General features: G+C 44.9%; 1 protein-coding gene across 2 annotated transcripts in view; it reads left to right on the top strand.

The window, feature by feature from the left end:
* The window catches only part of MRRF (mitochondrial ribosome recycling factor), a 56,438-nt gene that overhangs the window by 33,625 nt on the left and 1,946 nt on the right, over window positions 1-20,867 (top strand). For both annotated transcript variants that reach the window (XM_060101136.1, XM_060101135.1), the window contains one exon: window positions 11,950-12,109. In XM_060101136.1, coding sequence (XP_059957119.1) covers window positions 11,950-12,109 — 160 coding nt within the window. The remainder of the gene's footprint in view (window positions 1-11,949; window positions 12,110-20,867) is intronic.

The raw sequence follows: 20,867 nt of genomic DNA, 5'->3' as shown, positions 1-20,867 counted from the left end.
CTGTAGTTTGTTTGTTAATGAGTACTTGGTTTGTTCTTTGAATATGAATTACGGTGACCAAGACCTCCTGGAAGGTATATCCCAAAGAAGCAAATCCCCTGACTAGTCCTGCCTGTGGTGTGAGGTTTGCATAGTATTTCTGGAAAGGCCAAGGGACCTTGGCTCTTCTTGACACCCTCAGCCCACTGAACTGCTCCCCAAGGCCTCACAATTGTTGGATAATTGCCATCATTGGCTCCCACTTTTCCTTCAGGCGTTGTTAGTGATGATAGACCTTACGCCTAGGCCAGGCTCCTGCCCTCAGACTTTGTTCCAAGGTGACAGCATGGAGGAGAATTCTTGGGATCGGACCAGGCAGTTTCACCAGATTACAGTTAAAAGCCCACATTTTATTTATCGTTTCATAAGCTGATGAATATTTGAGTTGTTTCCACTTTTTGGCTATTACGTATAATGCTGCTGTGAACATGCTTTCAGTTCTCTTGGGTATGTACATACGAGTGGAATTGCTGGGTCATGTGATAAGTCTGACTTTCTGAGGATCTGCCAAACTTTTTCACAGGGACCACACATTTTACATTCCTACCAGTAATATTTAAGGATTCTAATTTCCCCATCTCCTTGCCAGTACTTATTGTTGTTACTGTTATTGTTATTATTATTACCATGCTAGTGGGTATGAAGTGGTATCTCATTGTAGTTTTGACTTGCATTTCCCTAATGTTAATGATGTTGAGTATCTTTTCATGTGCTCGTTTGCCATTTGTACATCTTTAGAAAAATGTCTATTCAAGTCCTTCACGCAGTTTTTAAATTGGGTTGTTTGTACTTTTGTTGTCGAGGTGTAGGAGATCTTTATATGTTCTGGATACTAGACTCTTATCAGATATATGATTTTCATCTCTTTAATTATAAAAAATAATACACATTTATTGCAAAAATTCAAATCCTACAGAAAAATAAAAAGTTATTTTATTGTTCCCCAAATATTCTTCCCAGAAGTAACTGTCGGTAAGTTTAATATATATCCTTCCAGATTTGAAAAGATGCACACACACACATACACACACACACACATATTTAATTTACATAAATGGGATTAAGTATCTGCAGTGCCACAACTTGCTTTTTTTGTCTTAACAGAATCTTCTATACATCTTTTCATGGCGATCTCACTGTTTTTGTGCCCGCAGAGAAGTACCGTTTTGAGATGGGTATAATACAGACGAGGAAACTGGGGTTCAGAAAGTTAAGTACTTTGTTCAGGGTCACAGATTAGAAAGCAGAGGTGTCATTATTCAAATCGAATCTGTTTCCAAAGCCCATGTTCCTGCCACACTATCACATTGCTTTTCGGGCTGCTGACCTGGAACCTCCCTCCTTCTAGCTCAGTGGCCTCTTTGTCTAGCTCCTGTATTGCTCTGTGGATCTCGTACCAGGGATAGTGTGTATAAGGTGCACATTCTAGGAAATATTGATAATACCCTTTTTTTCCATGTCGCATACATATATACCTTTAGTGATGGTGAAAGAAAAAAAAATCAGAGGAGACCGCCCAATGACCTCATTTGGGCTGGGGCAGCCACCAACTGCGTTTGAGCAACTGTAGCTGCTTTTCCAGCCCTTTCCATGCCCGCTGCCTGTTCGCCATCACTGCTTTCCAGGACCGTTCATTCATTCATTCTGCTGGAGGACTTCCAGCACAGTACGTTGTTTCTCTCGACTTCCAAGCCTGGCGAGCCTCCGTGCAGTTTTAGAATGGCTGCTTTCTCTTCACCCAGCCTGTGGCTTTTTAGGAGAGCTTCCTACTATTCAGGTCCCAAGTGTGTGGAATGAGGGCCCCCTCCCTGCACAGATGTTCTGTTTGAAACACACAAGAAAGTGCAATCAGGAATCAAGAGCGGGGCCTCCCTGGTGGCGCAAGTGGTTAAGAGTCCGCCTGCCGATGCAGGGGATACGGGTTCGTGCCCCGGTCTGGGAGGATCCCATATGCCGCGGAGCGGCTGCGCCCGTGAGCCATGGCCGCTGGGCCTGCGCATCCGGAGCCTGTGCTCCGCAACGGGAGAGGCCACAACAGTGAGAGGCCCACATACCGAAAAAAGAAAAAAAAAAAAAAAAAAAAAAGGAATCAAGAGCGGAGCATGGGCTGCGGAGAAAGTTGTCATCAACACCTGTGCAGAAGCTGCGCCCAAAAGGACAGGCTCCTCCTCCCCCTGCCCCTCTTCTGTTGTCACGCTTTGTGTCCTGCACCTACTTACAGAACCTGGCAGTTGGCCGCTGGAGATCAGCTCCCTGTTCTACTGCCCACCTGTAGGGACTCGCTTTCTCCTTTCTCCCCGCTGTGCTTAGACTTGTAAGGAAGCTGGCGGAGTAGCAGTGAACTGCGTGTCTAAGCAGGCCTTAGTGAACGAGCAGTGCTCTCCACGTCACTGCAGCTAGTAAGATTAGCTGCTTAGATTTGTCTAGCACCAGCAGGGAGACCTGGAATTCACGAGTCAGGCTGCACTGGCCTCAGATCCCAGGTCTACCAGGAACTTGTTGTGTGGCCTTGGGCAGGTTACTTGATGTGTCTGAGCCTGCCTTTTCTAATCTGCAAACACCAGGTCATAAGACCACTCATGTCATAGGAATGATGTGAAGGTTCACTCAGCTAATGCACAAAGTGTGCGTCACCTCAGAGCCTGGCACGTGGGAAGAGCTCTGCAAATGTTAGTCACTGTTAATCTGATTGAAGGGGAGTGGATGGCACTGGGGCTAGAGGACTAGGCAGTTACCCGCGGGCCCTTGCTGCGATCCTGTTTCCTCCTTCTCTCCCTATCTTGCTTTATTTTCTTCATAGCACTTATGTGTCGGTTTATAGACTTACGTGTACTCTTTCTCTCCTTCACTAGAATGTGACTAGGCCATTTGATTTATCTCTTGTTAAAATAAAATACAGTGTGTGTTTGTGAAACAAACAAAAAAAAATGAATGTGAGTAGGTGGAGCTTCGTCAGTTTGGTTCATCGCTGTATCCCTAGACCCTGAAACAGGAGCTAGCGCGTAGTGAGGATAGTACTGCAGTCAGTGTGCCCACTGCGGTTCCAGGTGCTATTGGTATACTAACTGCTCTATTCATAACAATCTTTTGAGGTAGGTATGTCATTACCCCGATTTACAGATGAAGACGCTGAGTCACAGGGGAGGGGAGTTCTTCGTGCCCAGTGTTACTCGGTTAGTAAGGGGAAGGACAGGCTCAGAGCCTGGGCCTGTAGCCACTCTGCTCTGCCCTCTCTCTCTAGTGGGAGACTTCACTGTTATTTTTATTACTGATCTGATGGACAGCTTTTAAAATAGTCAGTACCTACACATGCAGAATTCTTTAACCAGCATCTGTCATTCGCTCTTAACACGAACTGTGGAAGAAGAAAGGTAACATTTTTATTACTCCCCCCGCCCCCATTTACAGGTGAGCAAACAATAACAGATAGTGTTTCTTGAGCGCGTCACCATGACCGGCACATTTAGTAACTCCTTTAATCCTTACAACAATCCCATTAACTTAGTGGTATTATACACATTTGACAGATGGGAACACTGAGGCAAAGAGGTGAAAGTACTTGCCCAGGGCCATCCGTCTAAGCAGTGATAGATCTGGGCCTCAAACCCTGTCAGTCTAGCTTCAGAGACTGTTCTCCTAAACACTTCAGTAAACACCCTTCTTTGTGATCTAGAGAGGATAAGTTAATTGTCCACGGTTACCCAGCCTCTAAGTGGCAGAGCTGGGAGTGGAAGTCAAGTCTGCCTTGACCACCAAACCTGTGCTCTTTGTCCTGTACACGAGAGCTGAGGTAAGAGTTACCTCCACATATCCCTGGACTTGGGTTTCCAGCCTTCTGTGGTGACAGGGAAGGAGAACATGAGTGACTTCATCAAGGTCACTCAGCTGGGAATGTGGAGTTGTGACCCCTGACCTCAACCTCATCTCTCTTTCCATCATGCTGGGCTGTATTTCAGGATGGCATGTCTGGTTTAGCCAGGCCTCAGTCACAGGACAGGCCTTTGAAAGCAGGTGGTACCCACTTGTGTCCCCAGAGAAAACCGAAGGTACTGCTGATGGTAGAAGTCCTTCCAAAGTGTGTGTATGATTTCCTTTGGGCTAGAAGGACATCTCGTGTCTTTATGAGACATGTAAGACAGGCTGGTGAGCTGGTGGGGTGGGGTAGGGTGGGGATGGGGGGTGGTGAGGAAAGAGGGGAGGGAGAATTGTGTCCCTAGGAGCATAGGAAGTCTGGCTGGGCTACACAAACAAAAACATTTCCTTCGGGGCCAGCGGCCCCAAGGCACTGGGCAGCGCCCACCAGCAAACAATAAAGCAGGGCATGTGTCTGCTGCTGATTGCAGGCCGATGCGTTGTTGGCGGGGAGTCTCCCAGCAGCCCAGCGCGGAGGTGGGCAGCAGCCTTTCTCTTGGTGGAGCTGTCAGAGATGCGCTTCCACAGGCTGTTTGTTCCCTGGAAGTGAGGCACCCTTCTCCCTCAGCCTCCTGCCTCCCGTGGCCCCCATGCCCGCCCTCGCTCTTCCCGTTCTGCCCCTCGCTGCCCACCAGCCACTCGGTAGCCTAAGTTCCTAGTGACTGAATCCATTTTGACTGCCTTCTCCCCGAACGCTCGCATCCTGTCGTCCCCCAGCCTTGGAGATTCTGTAGTAAGGGAAGTGGCCACCCCGCACTGAGCTGCTGCAGTGCATACGCACTGGCCATGTGCCGAGGCCTTGCCACCATCATGTCATGTAATCCTTGCTTCCACCCTCTTAGTAACATTCTTACTTCTATTTTACACATGAGGAGACTGAGTCAGGGGAAGTTGAACAGCACGCTCACGGGTCTGAAGCTAACAAGTGGCAGAGCAGATGCCAACTTAGGTCTTCCTGGCTCTAACACGTGTCCTTTCTACCTTTTAAAGTCCCCTTTTTTTTTTTTTTTTTCTTTTTGCGGTATGTGGGCCTCTCACTGTTGTGGCCTCTCCCGTTGCGGAGCACAGGCTCCGGACGCGCAGGCCCAGCGGCCATGGCTCACGGGCCCAGCCGCTCCGCGGCATATGGGATCCTCCCAGACCGGGGCACGAACCCGTATCCCCTGCATCGGCAGGCGGACTCTTAACCACTGCGCCACCAGGGAGGCCCTAAAGTCCCCTTTAAGTGACCAAAGATCCTTTTGAAGTCTGACATATTATATTGGGCTGGCCAAAAAGTTCGTTCGGGCTTTTCTGTAAGATGTTAACGAAAACCCAACCAAACGTTTTGGCAAGCCCAATAACTGGTTTTTACTGCACTTGCCACGCTGAGCATAGCTTCCTCTGATGTACACCTGATGCATGGCTTTGCACATGTCCCATTCTCGTTGAAGCCATAGGAAGTATCATTTCAGTCGGGGGACTCTCTGCTTTGTGAGTTACCAGAGGGGCATGCCCCTCGGCTTATTGTTCACGGGAACATGCTCAAGGAATCTTGCAGGAAGCCCCCATCCAGGATGTTACTGGAAGACCCGCTTGGTGGAGTTTGTACAAACAAAGTGTGACCCTCCCAGCTCAGCCAAAACCCCTGCCTTATGCGGGGAGGCTCTCTGACCCTGGTGGAAAAGGCTACTGTCTTCATCACCCAGCCGAGAAGCCGCTACAGGCTAGGCCCTGAGCTCCCCATTCACGGGCCTAGAGGCTTCTGGGCAGACTTTCGCCATATCCTTAGATCTGGTTTGTACATTGGTTTCTGCACAAAATACAAGTCTGATCACATTTCCTCTGCCTCACTCAGACGTCTGTGATATCCCACGTTGTTCTTAGAAACAATCTACTAAGACTCTTTCTTTTTCTCTCCTTTTTTTCTTTTCTTTTTATTGTGGAGAGATATACATTAAAAATCTACCGTTTCAGTTATTTTTAAATGTACAGTTCAGTGGTATTAAGTACATTCACATTGTTGTGCAGCCAATCTCCAGAACTCTTTTCGTCTTGCAAAACCGTAAACTCTGTACCCATTAAACAACAACTTCCCGTTCCCCGATCCCCCAGGTCCGGGATAATCGCTATTTTACTTTCTGTCTCCATGAATTTGACTATACCAGGTACGTCATATAAGCAGAATCATATAGTATTTGTCCTTTTGATTCTAGCTTATTTCACTTAGCATAATCTTTTCAAGGTTTATCCATGATGTAGCATGTACCAGAATTTCCTGCCTTTTTAAGTCTGAATCGTAGTCCACTGTGTGTACCTACCCCATTTATGTGTCCATTCATCCATCAGTGGATCTACTAAGCCTGAATACGGCATTGAAGGGCCTGCGTACTAGTCTCGCCCTTGCCAGCCCTGCCGGCCTCCTCACTGGGCACAGTCTTTCTCCTCTGCTTTCTGTGCTGCGGCCACACTGCCTTTCTTCAGTTCCCCCAGAACTTTACCTGGAAAAAGGCCTTCGTTTTACACGGGCCATTCCTTCTAGTGGGAATGATCTTCCCTGGCTTCTCCACTCTTCTTCATCTTAACTTGAATATCCCTTAACTTAAATATCTTCACATTTTCTTCTGGAGTCCCACAGGAGAGCTTGCTTAGCCTCCTTTCCCCTGCTTATTTTCATAGAGCTCAACATGTCTTTATTACGTTTCTTACCACTGTAACTTATTGATTAATTGTGCATGTGTTTGTTTAATGACTGCCTTCCATGCCAGACTGTAAACTCACTCTGACATAGTGACTGGACTGCAGTAGGTGCCCAGTAAATAGCTGCTGAATGAAACTACAAACGAAGTGAATGAATTAATACCAGAAAGAGAAAAATTCATGGCTATATGCTGGGAACATTTGGATTTTTAAATGTACACAAGATGTTAAATTACTAGTCAGATCTCAAAAAGTCATCTTGCTGGAGCACAGATTGTTTGCCCTGTCATCTCTCTGTTGATAAAAACTTCCATGAATAAACTGTTCATTATTTGAAGATGCCTCCACAGTTGCCAAAACATAAACAACAATAGCAGCAAAGGCAGCTTACATTTTCTGATTGTTTCTATCAGGCTTTGTACTGTGTACTTTCCATATATTATCTCACCTAATCCTCACAAGATCTCTGAAAGGTAGATGCTGGGGGTTTTGTTTGTTTATTTTCACTTTCTATTTCCAGATGAGAGGACCAAGGCTCAGAGAGTTTAAATCGCTTGCTTAAGGTCACTCAGCCAGTAAGTGGCAGGTGCAGAAGTGGAGGGGCATCAGGGTGGGATGGAGCACCATCCCCTCCCCTAGCGCCCTTCCTCTCATTAACTGAAAGAGCTTTTTATCTGTTTTATAAATGGGGCGTCTGCCTTGGTTTTCTTTGAAGTCAGGGTTTTGTGGCTAAAGAAGAATTTGGAAACTCCAGGTCTACAGAACAAATTTGACCCTGATGCACTTTTTTCAGCCTCATGCCTTCCTGCCATTACATCTCCCACTGTGCTTCTGCCTGGAGTGCCCTTTCCTTTCTTCTGCAGCTGATGAGTTATTCTGCGTCTCTGGGACATTTTCCAAACCTTGAGACAGAATGAGCTGTACTCTCTGCATGCTCCTCCTGCTGAAGGCCTGTCCATACGTCCTAGCAGCAGTCGTGCTCTTCCTAAGTAGAGGTTGACAAGTTTGTCTACACTGCTGGACTGAGCCTCTGGAGAAGTTGGACCAGGCCTGCCTCGTCTCTGGTGCTCCTCAGCCCAGCCCGGGATCTGGCAGGGAACCCCGGGGCCTCAGCCAGTGCTTGATGAGTGAATGCATGCCAAGTGCAGAGCCGGTGCTCAGAACCAACCGGCTGAGCCCAGAGCCTGGAATACAGCTAGCCTGTACTCACAGAACCCCGTGAATGCGAGATGGAGACGATCAGATGTATTAATCACTGGTTTGGAAAGGAATTAAACTATTTCCGTAATATAGTATGTTTCTTTTCTAAAACAGATGTGCCCTCATTGTTTCATGAGGAAGTAATTAAGTGTGTTTGATTAAAACATTCATAAACACGATCAAATTTATTCAAGGCTACTATATGCTGCTATCTTTATTGTTGGTACTTTATATAATGTTGTGTGTGCATCTCCCAATCACCCTGTAAGGTGTTTTTATTATCTTCATTTTAGAGATGAAGAAACTGAGACTGAGAGAGATTAATTAGCTTGCCCAAGGATAGTCAGCTTCTGAGTGATAGATACAGGAATAAAATGTCTGTCTTGACTTCAGAACCAGTGCCTTTCCATCATCCTGACTGCTTCTGATCTTGTAATTTGGATACCTTCAGCTCAACACCCGGAACCTGCATGCAGAGATGCCTCTCTTCTTCTCAGCCCTTCCTGTGCCTGGCGTCCCCTCCCCCTCCTCCCCCCGCCGTCCCCCCCCCCCCCCGCTACTGCACTCCCCTGTCCATTTCCTTAGAATATTGCCTCTGTATTTGCATTCTGAAACTGAAATATTTTTGTCAGTGTCAATAATTGAATACTATTATATATGGAAACTGGTGTTAATAGTGTAGTAAGGTCACATTTACATTAATAAATATAAAAAATACACTTTATTAAGGCCAAATTACGTATATTATGAATTTGTTTTCTTTATATAGCCATTTATTCTTAAGGGTTTTTTGAGTCCCAGTTTATGTTTTGTTTTGTTTTTTGTTTTTTTTTTTTTGGCGGTACGCGGGCCTCTCACTGCTGTGGCCTCTCCCGCTGCGGAGCACAAGCTCCGGATGCACAGGCTCAGCGGCCATGGCTCACGGGCCCAGTTGCTCCGCGGCATGTGGGATCTTCCCAGATCGGGGCACAAACCCATGTCCCCTGCATCGGCAGGCAGACTCTCAACCACTGCGCCACCAGGGAAGCCCCCAGTTTATGTATTTTTGAATGTGTGATTTTTTTTCTCCATGTAAAATATAAATATAACAATGTTGTGAAAAAGAAGTTGGTGGATAATTTTTTTATTTTATTAAAGATTATCTAAAAAGCAGGCTACCTATTTCAAGTTACATATGAAATATAAGATTGAAATACTTCTCTGTAGAGAAGTTAAAAGGTTTCTTACAGACTTAGATGCATTTATTTTCTGCCCCTCCTAGTATTTCAGCAGGATTAAGTTTTTTGAATCAGTGGATCAAGTTTTAATTTTCCTGTTCCTTCCTTATACTGACATATGCTTTGGCAGAACAAAAAAGAGACCTAAACATGTCAGCATGATTTTTGTTCAATGAATTAAAAACCATAAAAGTAACAAGATCTGATCCAAATCCCTAAACTCCTGACATGGTGGTTTTGTCCTTTTCAGTCCCAAGATTCATATTACTGACTTTGAAAAAAGCTTTGTGCCTGGAAGCAGAAGTTACGGCAGCAGCGCATAATTTATTTGAAATAGATTGCAAGGCGTAGGCAGCATGGAGTAGTGGGAAGAATACAGGCTAGAAAATTCTGGATTTGAATCCCAGTTCTGTCACTCAAGCCCATCTGTGTACCTCCATTTCCTCGTTGGAAAATGGGGGTTTTAGAATCTAGTTTGATAGGTTGTGAGGCTCAGTGAGGTAAAGTGCTCATCTGGCATTGAGGGGCTCAGTAATGGTAGTAATCAGGATTATTTTTATTTTGAGAATGCTTTAAGAATTTGAGAATTTTGAGAATTCAAACAGCTGGATCCAGAAGGATTTATTTATCACATAGCTGTCCACTTTGTCCTCAGAGCTTATTCTTTCTCAAAATTCTTTAATTTTTTTTCTCATCCTATCAGGAAAAAAATACCAGGTAAATGCCACTAAATCTTTAACACCTGTTTGTCACTGTTTCACACAGAACATATACCCAGAACTTGGGATTATCCTTACTAAACCAAAACCATGTAGATATGAGGATCAGGAACCATATGCCAGTGATCTCCAATTCAGGACCCAGGAGGCAGGGGAATTTTTTTCATACTAAGACCATTGGTTTTTTTGTTTTTTTTTTTTTTTTTTGCGGTACGCAGGCCTCTCACTGTTGTGGCCTCTTCCGTTGCGGAGCACAGGCTCTGGACGCACAGGCTCAGCGGCCATGGCTCATGGGCCCAGCCGCTCCGCAGCATGTGGGATCTTCCCGGACCAGGGCACGAACCCATGTCCCCTGCATCGGCTGGCAGACTCTCAACCACTGCGCCACCAGGGAAGCCCAAGACCATTGGCTTTTGAGACAGGCCAGCCTAGGTTTGACTTTGTGTAAGATAACCAAACTTCTTTGGACCTTATTTTCTTCATCCATAAAATGGAGTTCATGATCTTACACGACCCTCTGTGATACAGCTCTCCAGCCTCTTTTCTTGTTACTCCCTTCTCTGTTATCTGTGCTCCAGTCAGTTCCTCACATGAACGTGATTTCGTGGTAACTTAAAGCCTTTGTACGATGCTCTTTCTTCCCCCTGGAGATCCCTACCTGTACTGGCAACTTTGCCCTCATTCTTTAGATCCTTGTGGTATATTAGTCAGAATAGGATGGGTAGTGCTATAGTAACAAGCAACCCCCAAATCTCCATGGCTAAAACAACAGAAATTTATTTCTTGCTCATGATGCATGGGGCACTGTTCATCTTAGTCTCTCTGGGGCCTAAGCTGATGGAAGCTCCCTCCCAACTTGCACTGCAGCCAACAGAAACAAATGTGGTGCAGAGCACGCTGGCTTATAAACCTTCTTCCCTGAGGCAACAGCCATTCTGCTCACATCTCATTGGCCAAAGCAAGTTGCACAGCCACACCGAACTTCAGAGGGGATGGGGAAGTGCATTCCTACTGGAAGGAATAAGAACCAGAATATTAGTGAACAAACCTAATGACTACCATGCTTAGATATTATTTCCTCAGGAAAGTCTTCCCTCTCCAAACTGACCCATTCCCGAACTCAGACACGCTCTATTGTAAAGGTCTGTTTACTTAACTCTCTCCCTAGCTAAGCTCCCTCAGAACAGGACAGAGGTCTGTCACCTTCATCATAGCACAGTCTGTACAACCAGCACTCTGACAGGTAGCAGGCACTCAGTGCCTACACGACCAAGAAATGAAGGCAGGACAAACATGCTAGACTACTTTGCTGGCTTGTTGTGGTGATTAAATGTGAAATAGGAATAATAACTGCTTCATACAGTTGTTGTAAGGGTCAATTTACAAAAACTTATAAAGTGCCTGTCGCAGGTGTTTATAATAGGCCTTCAATGTGCTCTTTGTTATTATGATGAGGATATTAATAGTAAAAATAACTGACATAAAGCATTTTTAATGTGCCAGACACTCATGGGTACTTTATGGAAGCTAACGGGTACAGTGGTTCTCACATGTTGTGTCTGGGTCAGTGTTGAGGTGATTCACAAGTAATTTGCTATAATAATAGTTAAGATTCTGAAGGTTGCTGCTTATTTGTTTCGGGTGATTTATAGGTATAGAGATGATGCTATTTCTGTAGCATCATCATCCATTGGCACCGCCTTCTTTAGCTGGAGACAAAGGGGTGGAATTATAGCTAATAGTTACTTCCTTTTATTGAGCACTTAAAATGTGCCAAGGTCAGTGCTAAACAATATACACACATCATCGCATAATCAATCTTCACACCACCCATTTAAGTTAGGTACTGACTATCCCCATTGTACAGATGGGAACTCTGAGGAGGGGAAGTCAGCTATGCATCTGGTAAGGGACATGGCCACGATTTGACTTCAGGCCTGCCTAGACTCCCTGGCTCATGCTTTTAAGCAACACTCTTCTTACTGGCTGTTCTCAGCTATCTCAGCAGGAACTTTCCTTGACCTTGAGCATCCCCATGGGCATGTGTCAGGAACGTGAAGACCCTCCACCGGCAGAGAGTAAAGTTACAAACTGCTGAGCTAGTGGGCAAAGTGATGTTGAATTCTTGGCTGGCTGTTAACATGTGGGATGATTTTGTTAAACGTTCTTTTTTCTTTTATCAGAGTAACCAGGGAGCACAGGGAAATGCTGGTGAAACTAGCTAAACAGAACACCAACAAGGCCAAAGACTCTTTACGGAAGGTTCGTACCAACGCAATGAATAAGCTGAAGAAATCAAAGGACAAGGCCTCGGAGGACACCATTAGGCTCATAGAGAAACAGGTACTGTTGCCAACAGATGTAGTGCTTATGTATCTGACCCAGAAGATCCCTTGTTCATGTCTGAAGTGAGGAGAATGAAAATGGAATACTCCTAGTTCTTTCACTGATGTGGTCGGTATTGGCTGAGTCTCTGTTCTGGGCCTGGCCCTTCACTGGACCCTGGGATTAAGGAGGAGAAGAGGAAGCTGCTGACCTTCCACTGTGTTCCACGCTCTAAGCTGAACGCTTTACAGCACTTCATTCATCCTCGTCACTACAAAGCTGTGAGGTGGGTGGAGAGGAAACGGAGGTCCACAGAAGGTAGATAACTTGCCCAAGGTCACACTGCTGGTAAATGGCAGCAGTGGGATCCAAACCCAGCAGACTGATCTCAGAGGCTATACTCTGATGCTCTCCTGTCTATGCTTGGTTGTCTGGGTGTGGAGAGTTGGGGACTTGGCACTGTTCTTAGTGTGCTGAGTAGTGGCACCTCAACACGTCTTAAAGGAGCTACTGGAGTAAAATAGTGAGAGGTGAGGGGGAAATGTTGAACAGCATGTGTAAAGGTATGGTGATGGAAAAGAACACCATTCAGTTAGATAACCGAGGCTTGGACCCGGGATGACACTGGGAATGGACAGAGAAGACACAGTGGCCACAAGAATGCCATGTAGCAAAGTACCTCAAAACTCAGTGATTTATATATCAAGCATCATTTCTTATTCTTGTTTCTGTGGGTCAGCTGGGATGTAGCTGTTCTAGGCTGGGCTCAGTGTACCTGCCTTCAGATCTTGGATGGGGCTCAAGTCTGCTGTACATCTCTCCAATCTTCTGGAGTCAACAAGCTTCCCAGGGCATCTTTTCATGGCAACAGCAGATACCAAGAGCATAAGCCCGGCTCCTCAAGTACATTTTAAGCACCTGCTCTTGTCACAACCCACAGGCCAAGCAGATCTCACGGGCTAAGCCCAGCACCACTGGGGCAGGGAAGTATTATGTTCATGGAGGTCCGGGGGAAGCAGTGAATACTTGTTGAACAATAATCTAATCTAATCTATCATCACAGCATTCCAGTCACTTGAGGAGCTAATAAAAATATGTATATCCTCCCCTCCCCTCCCCCTCCACTCCCAGAGACTGAGTCAGTGATTCTGGGGTGGGGCCTAGGGCTATGCCTTTTAAAATGCTCCCCAGGTAATTCTGAAACAGGAGCTCCCTTGAACAATTATTTTTTCAGACAGTGGGACCTCACACTTGTGTTCAAAAGATGACTGCGGTGGCTGGGTGGAAAACGGATGGTAAAGGGCAAGACCGGAGGCTGTTGCAGAAATCCAACCAGGAAATGATGGTGGCCTGAACTTGAGTGGTACCAGTGCAATTAAGACGGGAAGATGAATTTACCAGTCTTGAGGAGATAGAATTTTTTTTTTTTTTTTTTTTTTTGCGGTACTCAGGCCTCTCACTGCTGTGGCCTCTCCCGTTGCGGAGCACAGGCTCTGGACGCGCAGGCTCAGCGGCCATGGCTCACGGGCCCAGCTGCTCCACAGCACGTGGGATCCTCCCAGACCAGGGCACGAACCCGTGTCCCCTGCATTGGCAGGAGGACTTTCAACCACTGCGCCACCAGGGAAGCCCGAGGAGATAGAATTTTTAATGTTTAGCATAATATAAAGGGCTTTCCCAAAGCCTCCTCGTCCACAATAAAAGCATTATCTTAGGAAGATTGAACAGGACTGTGGGCAGGATGGGGAGTAACAAGGGAAGATGCGGGAGGCTAGGAGAGCCACTCGGGGCTCATCAGGAGGAGGCCGTAAACTGGCTAACTACTCCCTTCTCTTAGACTCGCACTTAGAATGCTAGTCGTCGACCAGGCCCAACAGTCACCCAGGGGAGAATTTTAGATGGATGCCCGGCCCACTCCTGCATTTTCTGATTCAGTAGGTCTGCCTAGGAATGTGCATTTTTAAAGAACTCCCAGATACGCAAAAGCAGACAGGAAAGGTAGTGACCTGGAAGCATTGCAGCATACCCCTGTAATGGCACCAGTGTTAGAAAGAGGTGGTTCCGCACTTGATGTCTTATAACCTTGGAGAAGTTACTTGACTCCTTGGAGTCTGTTCGTTCTGTACAAGGGGATTCGTAATTCCTCCCTTGAAGGGTTGCCCTGGGATGCTAGAAGTACCATTAGAGTAGGTGACACCTAGCCCCTCGGAGTGCCCTTCCTGACCTCTTTGTTCCCTCCTCTTTGCCTGCATCAGCTCACAGAGGTTCAGAGACTAGCCCGGCCTTTTCTGAGCACTGCCCAGGCCTTGTAAGAGTCTAGCTGGGGCAGCTCCTTGTCTGTCTCCCAGGGGATTCCATCGCTGCAGTTGACACTTGGCCTTTGTGTTGCTTCCTGGTGGTGAGCCTGTGGACCCCTGGGACCTGTCAGGCACTCCTCACTCAGCAAGTCTGGGCATCTGCCTCAGGGACCAGAGCCCACGCTCCTTGAAAAAAGGAAGAATGATCAGATATCCAGCAATCTCCTTTTTCTTTTTTGTGTAATCTGTCTTCTTGTACTTTTAAAAAAATTATTGAGGTAACACTGATTTATACTACTATATGTTTCATGTATACAACATTATATTTCGGCTTCTGTGCACACTACAGTGTGGTCACCACCAAGAGTTTGGTTTCCACCCGTCACCGTACAGTTGACCCCCTTTACCCATTTTGTCCTCCCCCAGCCCGCTTCCCTCTGGTAACTACTAAATCCATTCTCCTTACCTGTGTGCTTGTTTTTGTTTTGTTTGATTTGTTCGCTGATTTTGTTTTTTGGGTTTTTAGTTTTATTATTTTTTTACACCAGCACTCTTTTTTTTTTTCTTTAAATTTATTTATTTTTATTTTTGGCTGCATTGGGTCTTCGCTGCTGCGTGCGGGCTTTTCTTTACCTGCGGCGAGCGGGGGCTCCTGTTCGTTGCGGTGTGCAGGCCTCTTGTTGGGTGGCCTCTCCAGCTGTGGGGAACGGGCTCTAGGCACGCGGGCTTCAGTAGTTGTGGCTCGTGGGCCCCAGAGCGCAAGCTCAGTAGTTGTGGCGCACGGGCTCAGTTGTTCTGCGGCGTGTGGGATCCTCCCGGACCAGGGCTCAAACCCGTGTCCCCTGCATTGGCAGGCGGATTTCTAACCACGGCACCACCAGGGAAGCCCCTATACCAGCACTCTTGATAAAACCTACTTGACAAAGATCTCGCCCAAAGCCTTCACTCATTAGCACCTGCCTTTTCACCTTCCTCTTCAGATTAGACTTTTTTATTCCGTGCTTATCACTGTTGATTATTATTATTTTCCAAAATGAAAATAACTTTATTAGTTTTTTCCTTATACTAAACTAATAGGTGTTTAGTGTATATTAAAAAATTAAGAAGAAAGTAATTGCAATCTGATCACCCAGAGATGACCCTTGTTAACATTTTCTTGCAGGCCTTCACGTTATCTCTGTAAACACATATGTAATATTACAAGAAAAAGGATCATACTATATATATTACATGATATATCCAGTGCAATAATCTTTATTATTTAAGATATTACCACTTAAATATTAGTTCTTACCATTGTTGTTAATAACTTTATTTACTGTCATATAGTTAAAAGTTTGCACGAGAAAATATTCAGTTGGGACTTCCTGGGGGTCCGTGGTTAGGACTCAACACTTTGACTTATAGGTTCCGGGTTCGATCCCTGGTCGGGGAACTAAGATCCTGCAAGCCATGTGGTGTGGCCAAGAAAGGAAGGGAAGAGAGAGGGAGGGAGGGAGGGAGGAAGGAAGGAAGGAAGGAAGGAAGGAGGGAGGGAGGGAGGGAGGAAATACTATTACTGTTTTATGCCTAACCTTTATGGATTTTTTTTCTCCACATATCTGAGTAAAGCCACTATAATGATGGTCATTCTTATTCTTTCATTCAGATAAGTGTTTTCTTCATCCCACACTGAAGGGATATGTGAAACAATGTTAACATTTTTGGTAATGCCTTCAAATGGGGATCATTTTGTTTAACTTCTTACAGAAAAGCTTGAGTAAAGTAAATATTAATTGTCTTTTTGCGCACTTCATTTTGTTCTTTTTCCCCAACAGAAGGCACCGATCTGGAGTTTGGGGTGTGATTTTTTGTTTGTTTTTTTATTTATTATTTTTTTTAAATAAGCAAGGCAGGGGCTGATTGTTGCTTTATCAAAAAGTTTTTTAGGGCCTCCCTGGTGGCGCAAGTGGTTGAGAGTCCGCCTGCCGATGCAGGGGATACGGGTTCGTGCCCCGGTCTGGGAGGATCCCATATGCCGCGGAGCGGCTGGGCCCGTGAGCCATGGCCGCTGAGCCTGCGCGTCCGGAGCCTGCGCGTCCGGAGCCTGTGCTCCGCAACGGGGGAGGCCACAACAGTGAGAGGCCCGCATACCGCAAAAAAGAAAAAAAAAAAAAAAAAAAAGTTTTTTAAAATGTATTTGTTTACTTTGTTTCTGAGCAGTGTAGGCTCATTGTAGAAAATGTAGAGAATTCAGAAGACTGTTCTTAAAAATGGAGAAAAATTCACCCCATAGTCCCACATTTGGGGATATTTCTCCTTCCCCCCTCCCCTTTTTTAACTACATAGTTTTTAACATGATTGAAAACTTATAGTTTACATACAATTTTGTATCCAGCTTTTTATTTTCTGTTTAGCATTGACTATTAGCATTTTCTTTTCCTTCAAAAAACTCTTTGTAAACAGCCGCATTCTGATGGTTGCAAAACAGTCCATCTTGTGGTTATACCATAATTCACTTTCATAAGCCCTCTTGTTGAACGTTTAGTTTGTTTAAACATTTTTTGTTATAAATAAGGTTGCAGTGAATATTTTTATAGATAAATCTTTGTTGAAATGACTTCCCTAGGGTAGAGTCTCATGTGTGGAATTACGGCATAAAGGGAACGCATATTTTTAAGGTTCTTGATACGTGCTGTCTAAATCACTTGCAGGGTGTTTAGAATATGCGTATTTAAAAAATTTTTTGCCTTTCTAATCCCTAACATTTGAACCTAGAATTTTTAATGTGAACTTAAAATGTTGCTCATCTTAGAAGTATTGTTTTTACTTCCACACTCTGCAGAAAAGATTTAATTATTCTTTCTATAAATCCATAACCTTTCTAGAGGATAATATGGTGGTATATACCAAAACCCATACAATTTCTGATTCGTTGACTTAGGGATTTATTTAAAATAAGTTATCGAGAATCTTATCTACAGCAGTATCCACTGATGTATTATGTATAATAGAAAACTGGAAACTGTTTAAATTTCTGATAGTAGGAAAATAGCTTGTTTTACATCCATTCGCTGGAATCTCTATATATAGACAGTTATACTTTACAGATACAGTAAATGCTTTTGGAATGTATTTTTTTAAGGTAGGTTACACTATAATATCCCATTTTTATAATGAAAAAGTATCATGTATGTGAAAAAGTTGGCAGCTTATTTAGTTCAAAATGTTAATGGTGGGGCTTCCCTGGTGGTGCAGTGGTTAAGAGTCCGCCTGCCGATGCAGGGGATGTGGGTTCGTGCCCTGGTCCGGGAAGATCCCACATGCCGCGGAGCGGCTGGGCCCGTGAGCCATGGCCGCTGAGCCTGCGCGTCCGGAGCCTGTGCTCCGCAATGGGAGAGGCCACGTCAGTGAGAGGCCCGCATACCCGGAAAAAAAAAAAAATGTTAATGGTGGTCATTTGGATTATGAACAATTGTAATTTTATTCTTTGTGAAATTTTCTTTTTCTTTTAATTTCCAAAATTCCTTTGAGTCAGATATTTTTAAACTGTATTATAAAAGTGTTTCATCTTTGGTATATAAGAATAAAACGATTCAGTTGTAGGTCCTATTCCTGCAGTCATGTCTGATCCCCACCTCTCCTCTACAGCCTTCCCAACCCCCAGCCCAGGCCAACTCTGCTGAAGAAGGACCGGGGTCTTCCCACTTGGGACTCTGACATCTGTCAGCCTGCTGTTTCACCTTCACTTTGGTTTGCTATAAATGGGTCTGCTCAACATTAAAGCACTTGGCAGAAACCACCAGTAAATCTGGCCAAGATCCTTTCACTGCCGCTTTTTTCTGAGAAACAGAGCCGCTCTGAAGTGAAGCTGGGTGCTAGTGGGGCTGAAGGGCTCCTAGCAGACTGTGCAGGCAGGCAGGCAGGAAGGCTGGACTGAGGGAGGCAGTGGGTGGGAGCAGCACCCACTGGCACTGTGGGCGTTCTGAGCTTTGCTACCCAGGCCTGCCCCAGGGGTGCACTGTGTGCTCTTAACGGTCTCCCTTTTCTGTCTCTGCCTTTCATTTTCCTGAACATATAAGGAGCCAGCGTGATGATGATGATGATCATGACCATGACGGTGATGATGATGTTGATGGTGACGTTGTCATCTTTATGAGGCAGCATGTTGTAATGGAAAGGGCTCTTGCTCTGGACTCAGACTGGGCTGTGTTCGAATTCTAGCTCTTTCACTTCTCAGCTGTTAAGGTCAGCAAATGGCTTCACCTTTCTGGGCCTGTTTCCTCATCTGTAAAGTGGGAGAAGTAATGCCTATCTCACAGGATTGGTAAGAGGACCAAATGACACAACATACTTTAAAGCAGCTAGTATGGTTGCTGGTCTTCAGTAATTGCCCTCTTTGTCCATCCTCCTCCTCTCTCTCTCAGCCTTATGGCTTTGAATATGGGAATGGGATTAACTGCTTTAATGAGCCTGGCACAGCCTCCCTTGAATGAGAAAGGACTAGGCCAGGTTCTGTGGGCTCCCCAAAGGGAGCAGCAGCATTAAACTGGCAATCAGGGGTAGGTGAGTTCTCGGCTCAGTCACACCACTGACTTCTTATGTGATCTTGGGCAGGTTAGTTAACATCTTATGCCTCGATCTACTCCTCTGTAAAATGGGGATAATACCTGTCCCACCTTCCTTATAGTATAGGTATGTAACGTTGTTGGATTTGAACGAAGTAACAGAGGACAAAACATTTCTGCATAGTGTGAACTACTACTGTGCAGCTGTCAGGTGAAATCATTAATATTCACAGTATATTAAAGGGAGAGAATAATAATATTTCATACATTTTGAGGATTATGTGAAATAATGCATGTAAAGTTTTTAGCCCATTGTGTGGCTCCTAGTAAATAGATGCTGTTGTTGGTGTCCTTGTTGCTGTTAATCATCGTTATTGTAAGATGGAAAAGATGAACTTGCAGGTGGACTGTCCCAAGGGCACTTTGTGCCTATAATATGGCAGAGGGTTAGTCACTATTTTCATCAATGGATTAATTTGAAAAGAAGTCAGAAAGTGATAGTAAAAATCAGAGTAACACAAGCAACATTTGCATAGCAAATAACCAGTTTAAACGTACTTGTATATTCATGATTTTGTTTAACTCTCACAGTTACTCTCTGAGGAAGGGACTAGCATCCCCATTTGAGAGATGAGGAAACTGAGACACAGAGTGGGAACTTGCACATTGTCACCCCACTGAGGATTTAACCCATGATGCATGTTATCAGATTGTTCCTGTAGGTACTCTTCCTCCCCCCAGTCCCAGTCTCTGTCCCCAAACACCATTTTTCCAGAGGAGGCTTGCAGCCCTTGTTCCTGGCCATCCCAGGCTGCCATCCGGCAGGTGCTGAAATACTGCTGGGCACCACGCCACACCCCATGCAAGGCGGCTGCTGGGGTGGGGGCACAAGAAGCCTGCCAAGGGTTTGTGTCGGCTGAGTGAGGAGGCCCAAGCGGCTGTTTCAAGCTGGTCCTGTTCTGGAGTGCCCAGCAGCCCCAGTGGAAAGCCTTGCTCTCCCCACTACAAAATATGCAGCTGCTGCTATGGCAAGAACCTGGCTGTCTCCCTGCCTGGAACCAATTGCTCCAAATCCTTTCCAGTGCATTTATTTCCCAGTTCCTGGCCAGGGCCTGTGGTCTGCAAATAAAGATGTCACACAGCCGCTGTGCTGCTGAGCACACAGATCCTGGGCACCACGTAGCCCCCTTCAAAGCTTCCTGCCTGAGGCTTCCTGCCTGAGGTCCCTTTAGACATGAGAGGGAGGCTGCAACACTCACTAAATTTTGTACTGTGTTTTGTTTTTCATTCTTTGAGGGAGTATATGTTTATTGCAGAAAATGTGGAGAATATAGAAAAGCACAGAAAACTAATAATTATTCATTTAGCAAATATTTCCTGAGCACTTGCTGTGTACTAAGTTTTATGCTAAATGTGACAGATACCGACATGAATAATACATTTCCTGTTTTCCCATCACTAAAAGATAATCACTATTAACATTTTGACACATTTTCTTTTAGTTTAAAAAATATGTGTATTTTTAACGTATTTGAGATCATTTCTACTATGTATATGCACATTTTGTATTCTGCTTTTTCTTTAATTCAAGGGTAACATGAGTGTGTTTCCATGATATTATAAATAATATCTTGAAACATTATTTCTTTTTCTCTGATTACAAAAGCAATACAGGCTTGTTATAAAACAGACATTTCAGAGGTATATACTGGAATGTTATTTATATTTATACCCTCTCCATGAGAAATAGACAGTCTTAACCCTTTTTAACAGCTGTATGTATTCAATTACATGTGCTGTCATTTTAAATTTTCTGATTTATGATTATAAGCTTTGGTATATATCTTTGCATATAGAACTTAAGAACATTTTCTCGGATTCCATTTATGTGGTAATTTCCCAGTTGAGAGAGTTTGGGGTTAAAAAATGGTA

This window comes from Mesoplodon densirostris, chromosome 6, assembly GCF_025265405.1.
Source record: "Mesoplodon densirostris isolate mMesDen1 chromosome 6, mMesDen1 primary haplotype, whole genome shotgun sequence".
NCBI lineage: Eukaryota > Metazoa > Chordata > Mammalia > Artiodactyla > Ziphiidae > Mesoplodon > Mesoplodon densirostris.
This window is presented reverse-complemented; position numbering and strand designations above follow the sequence as displayed.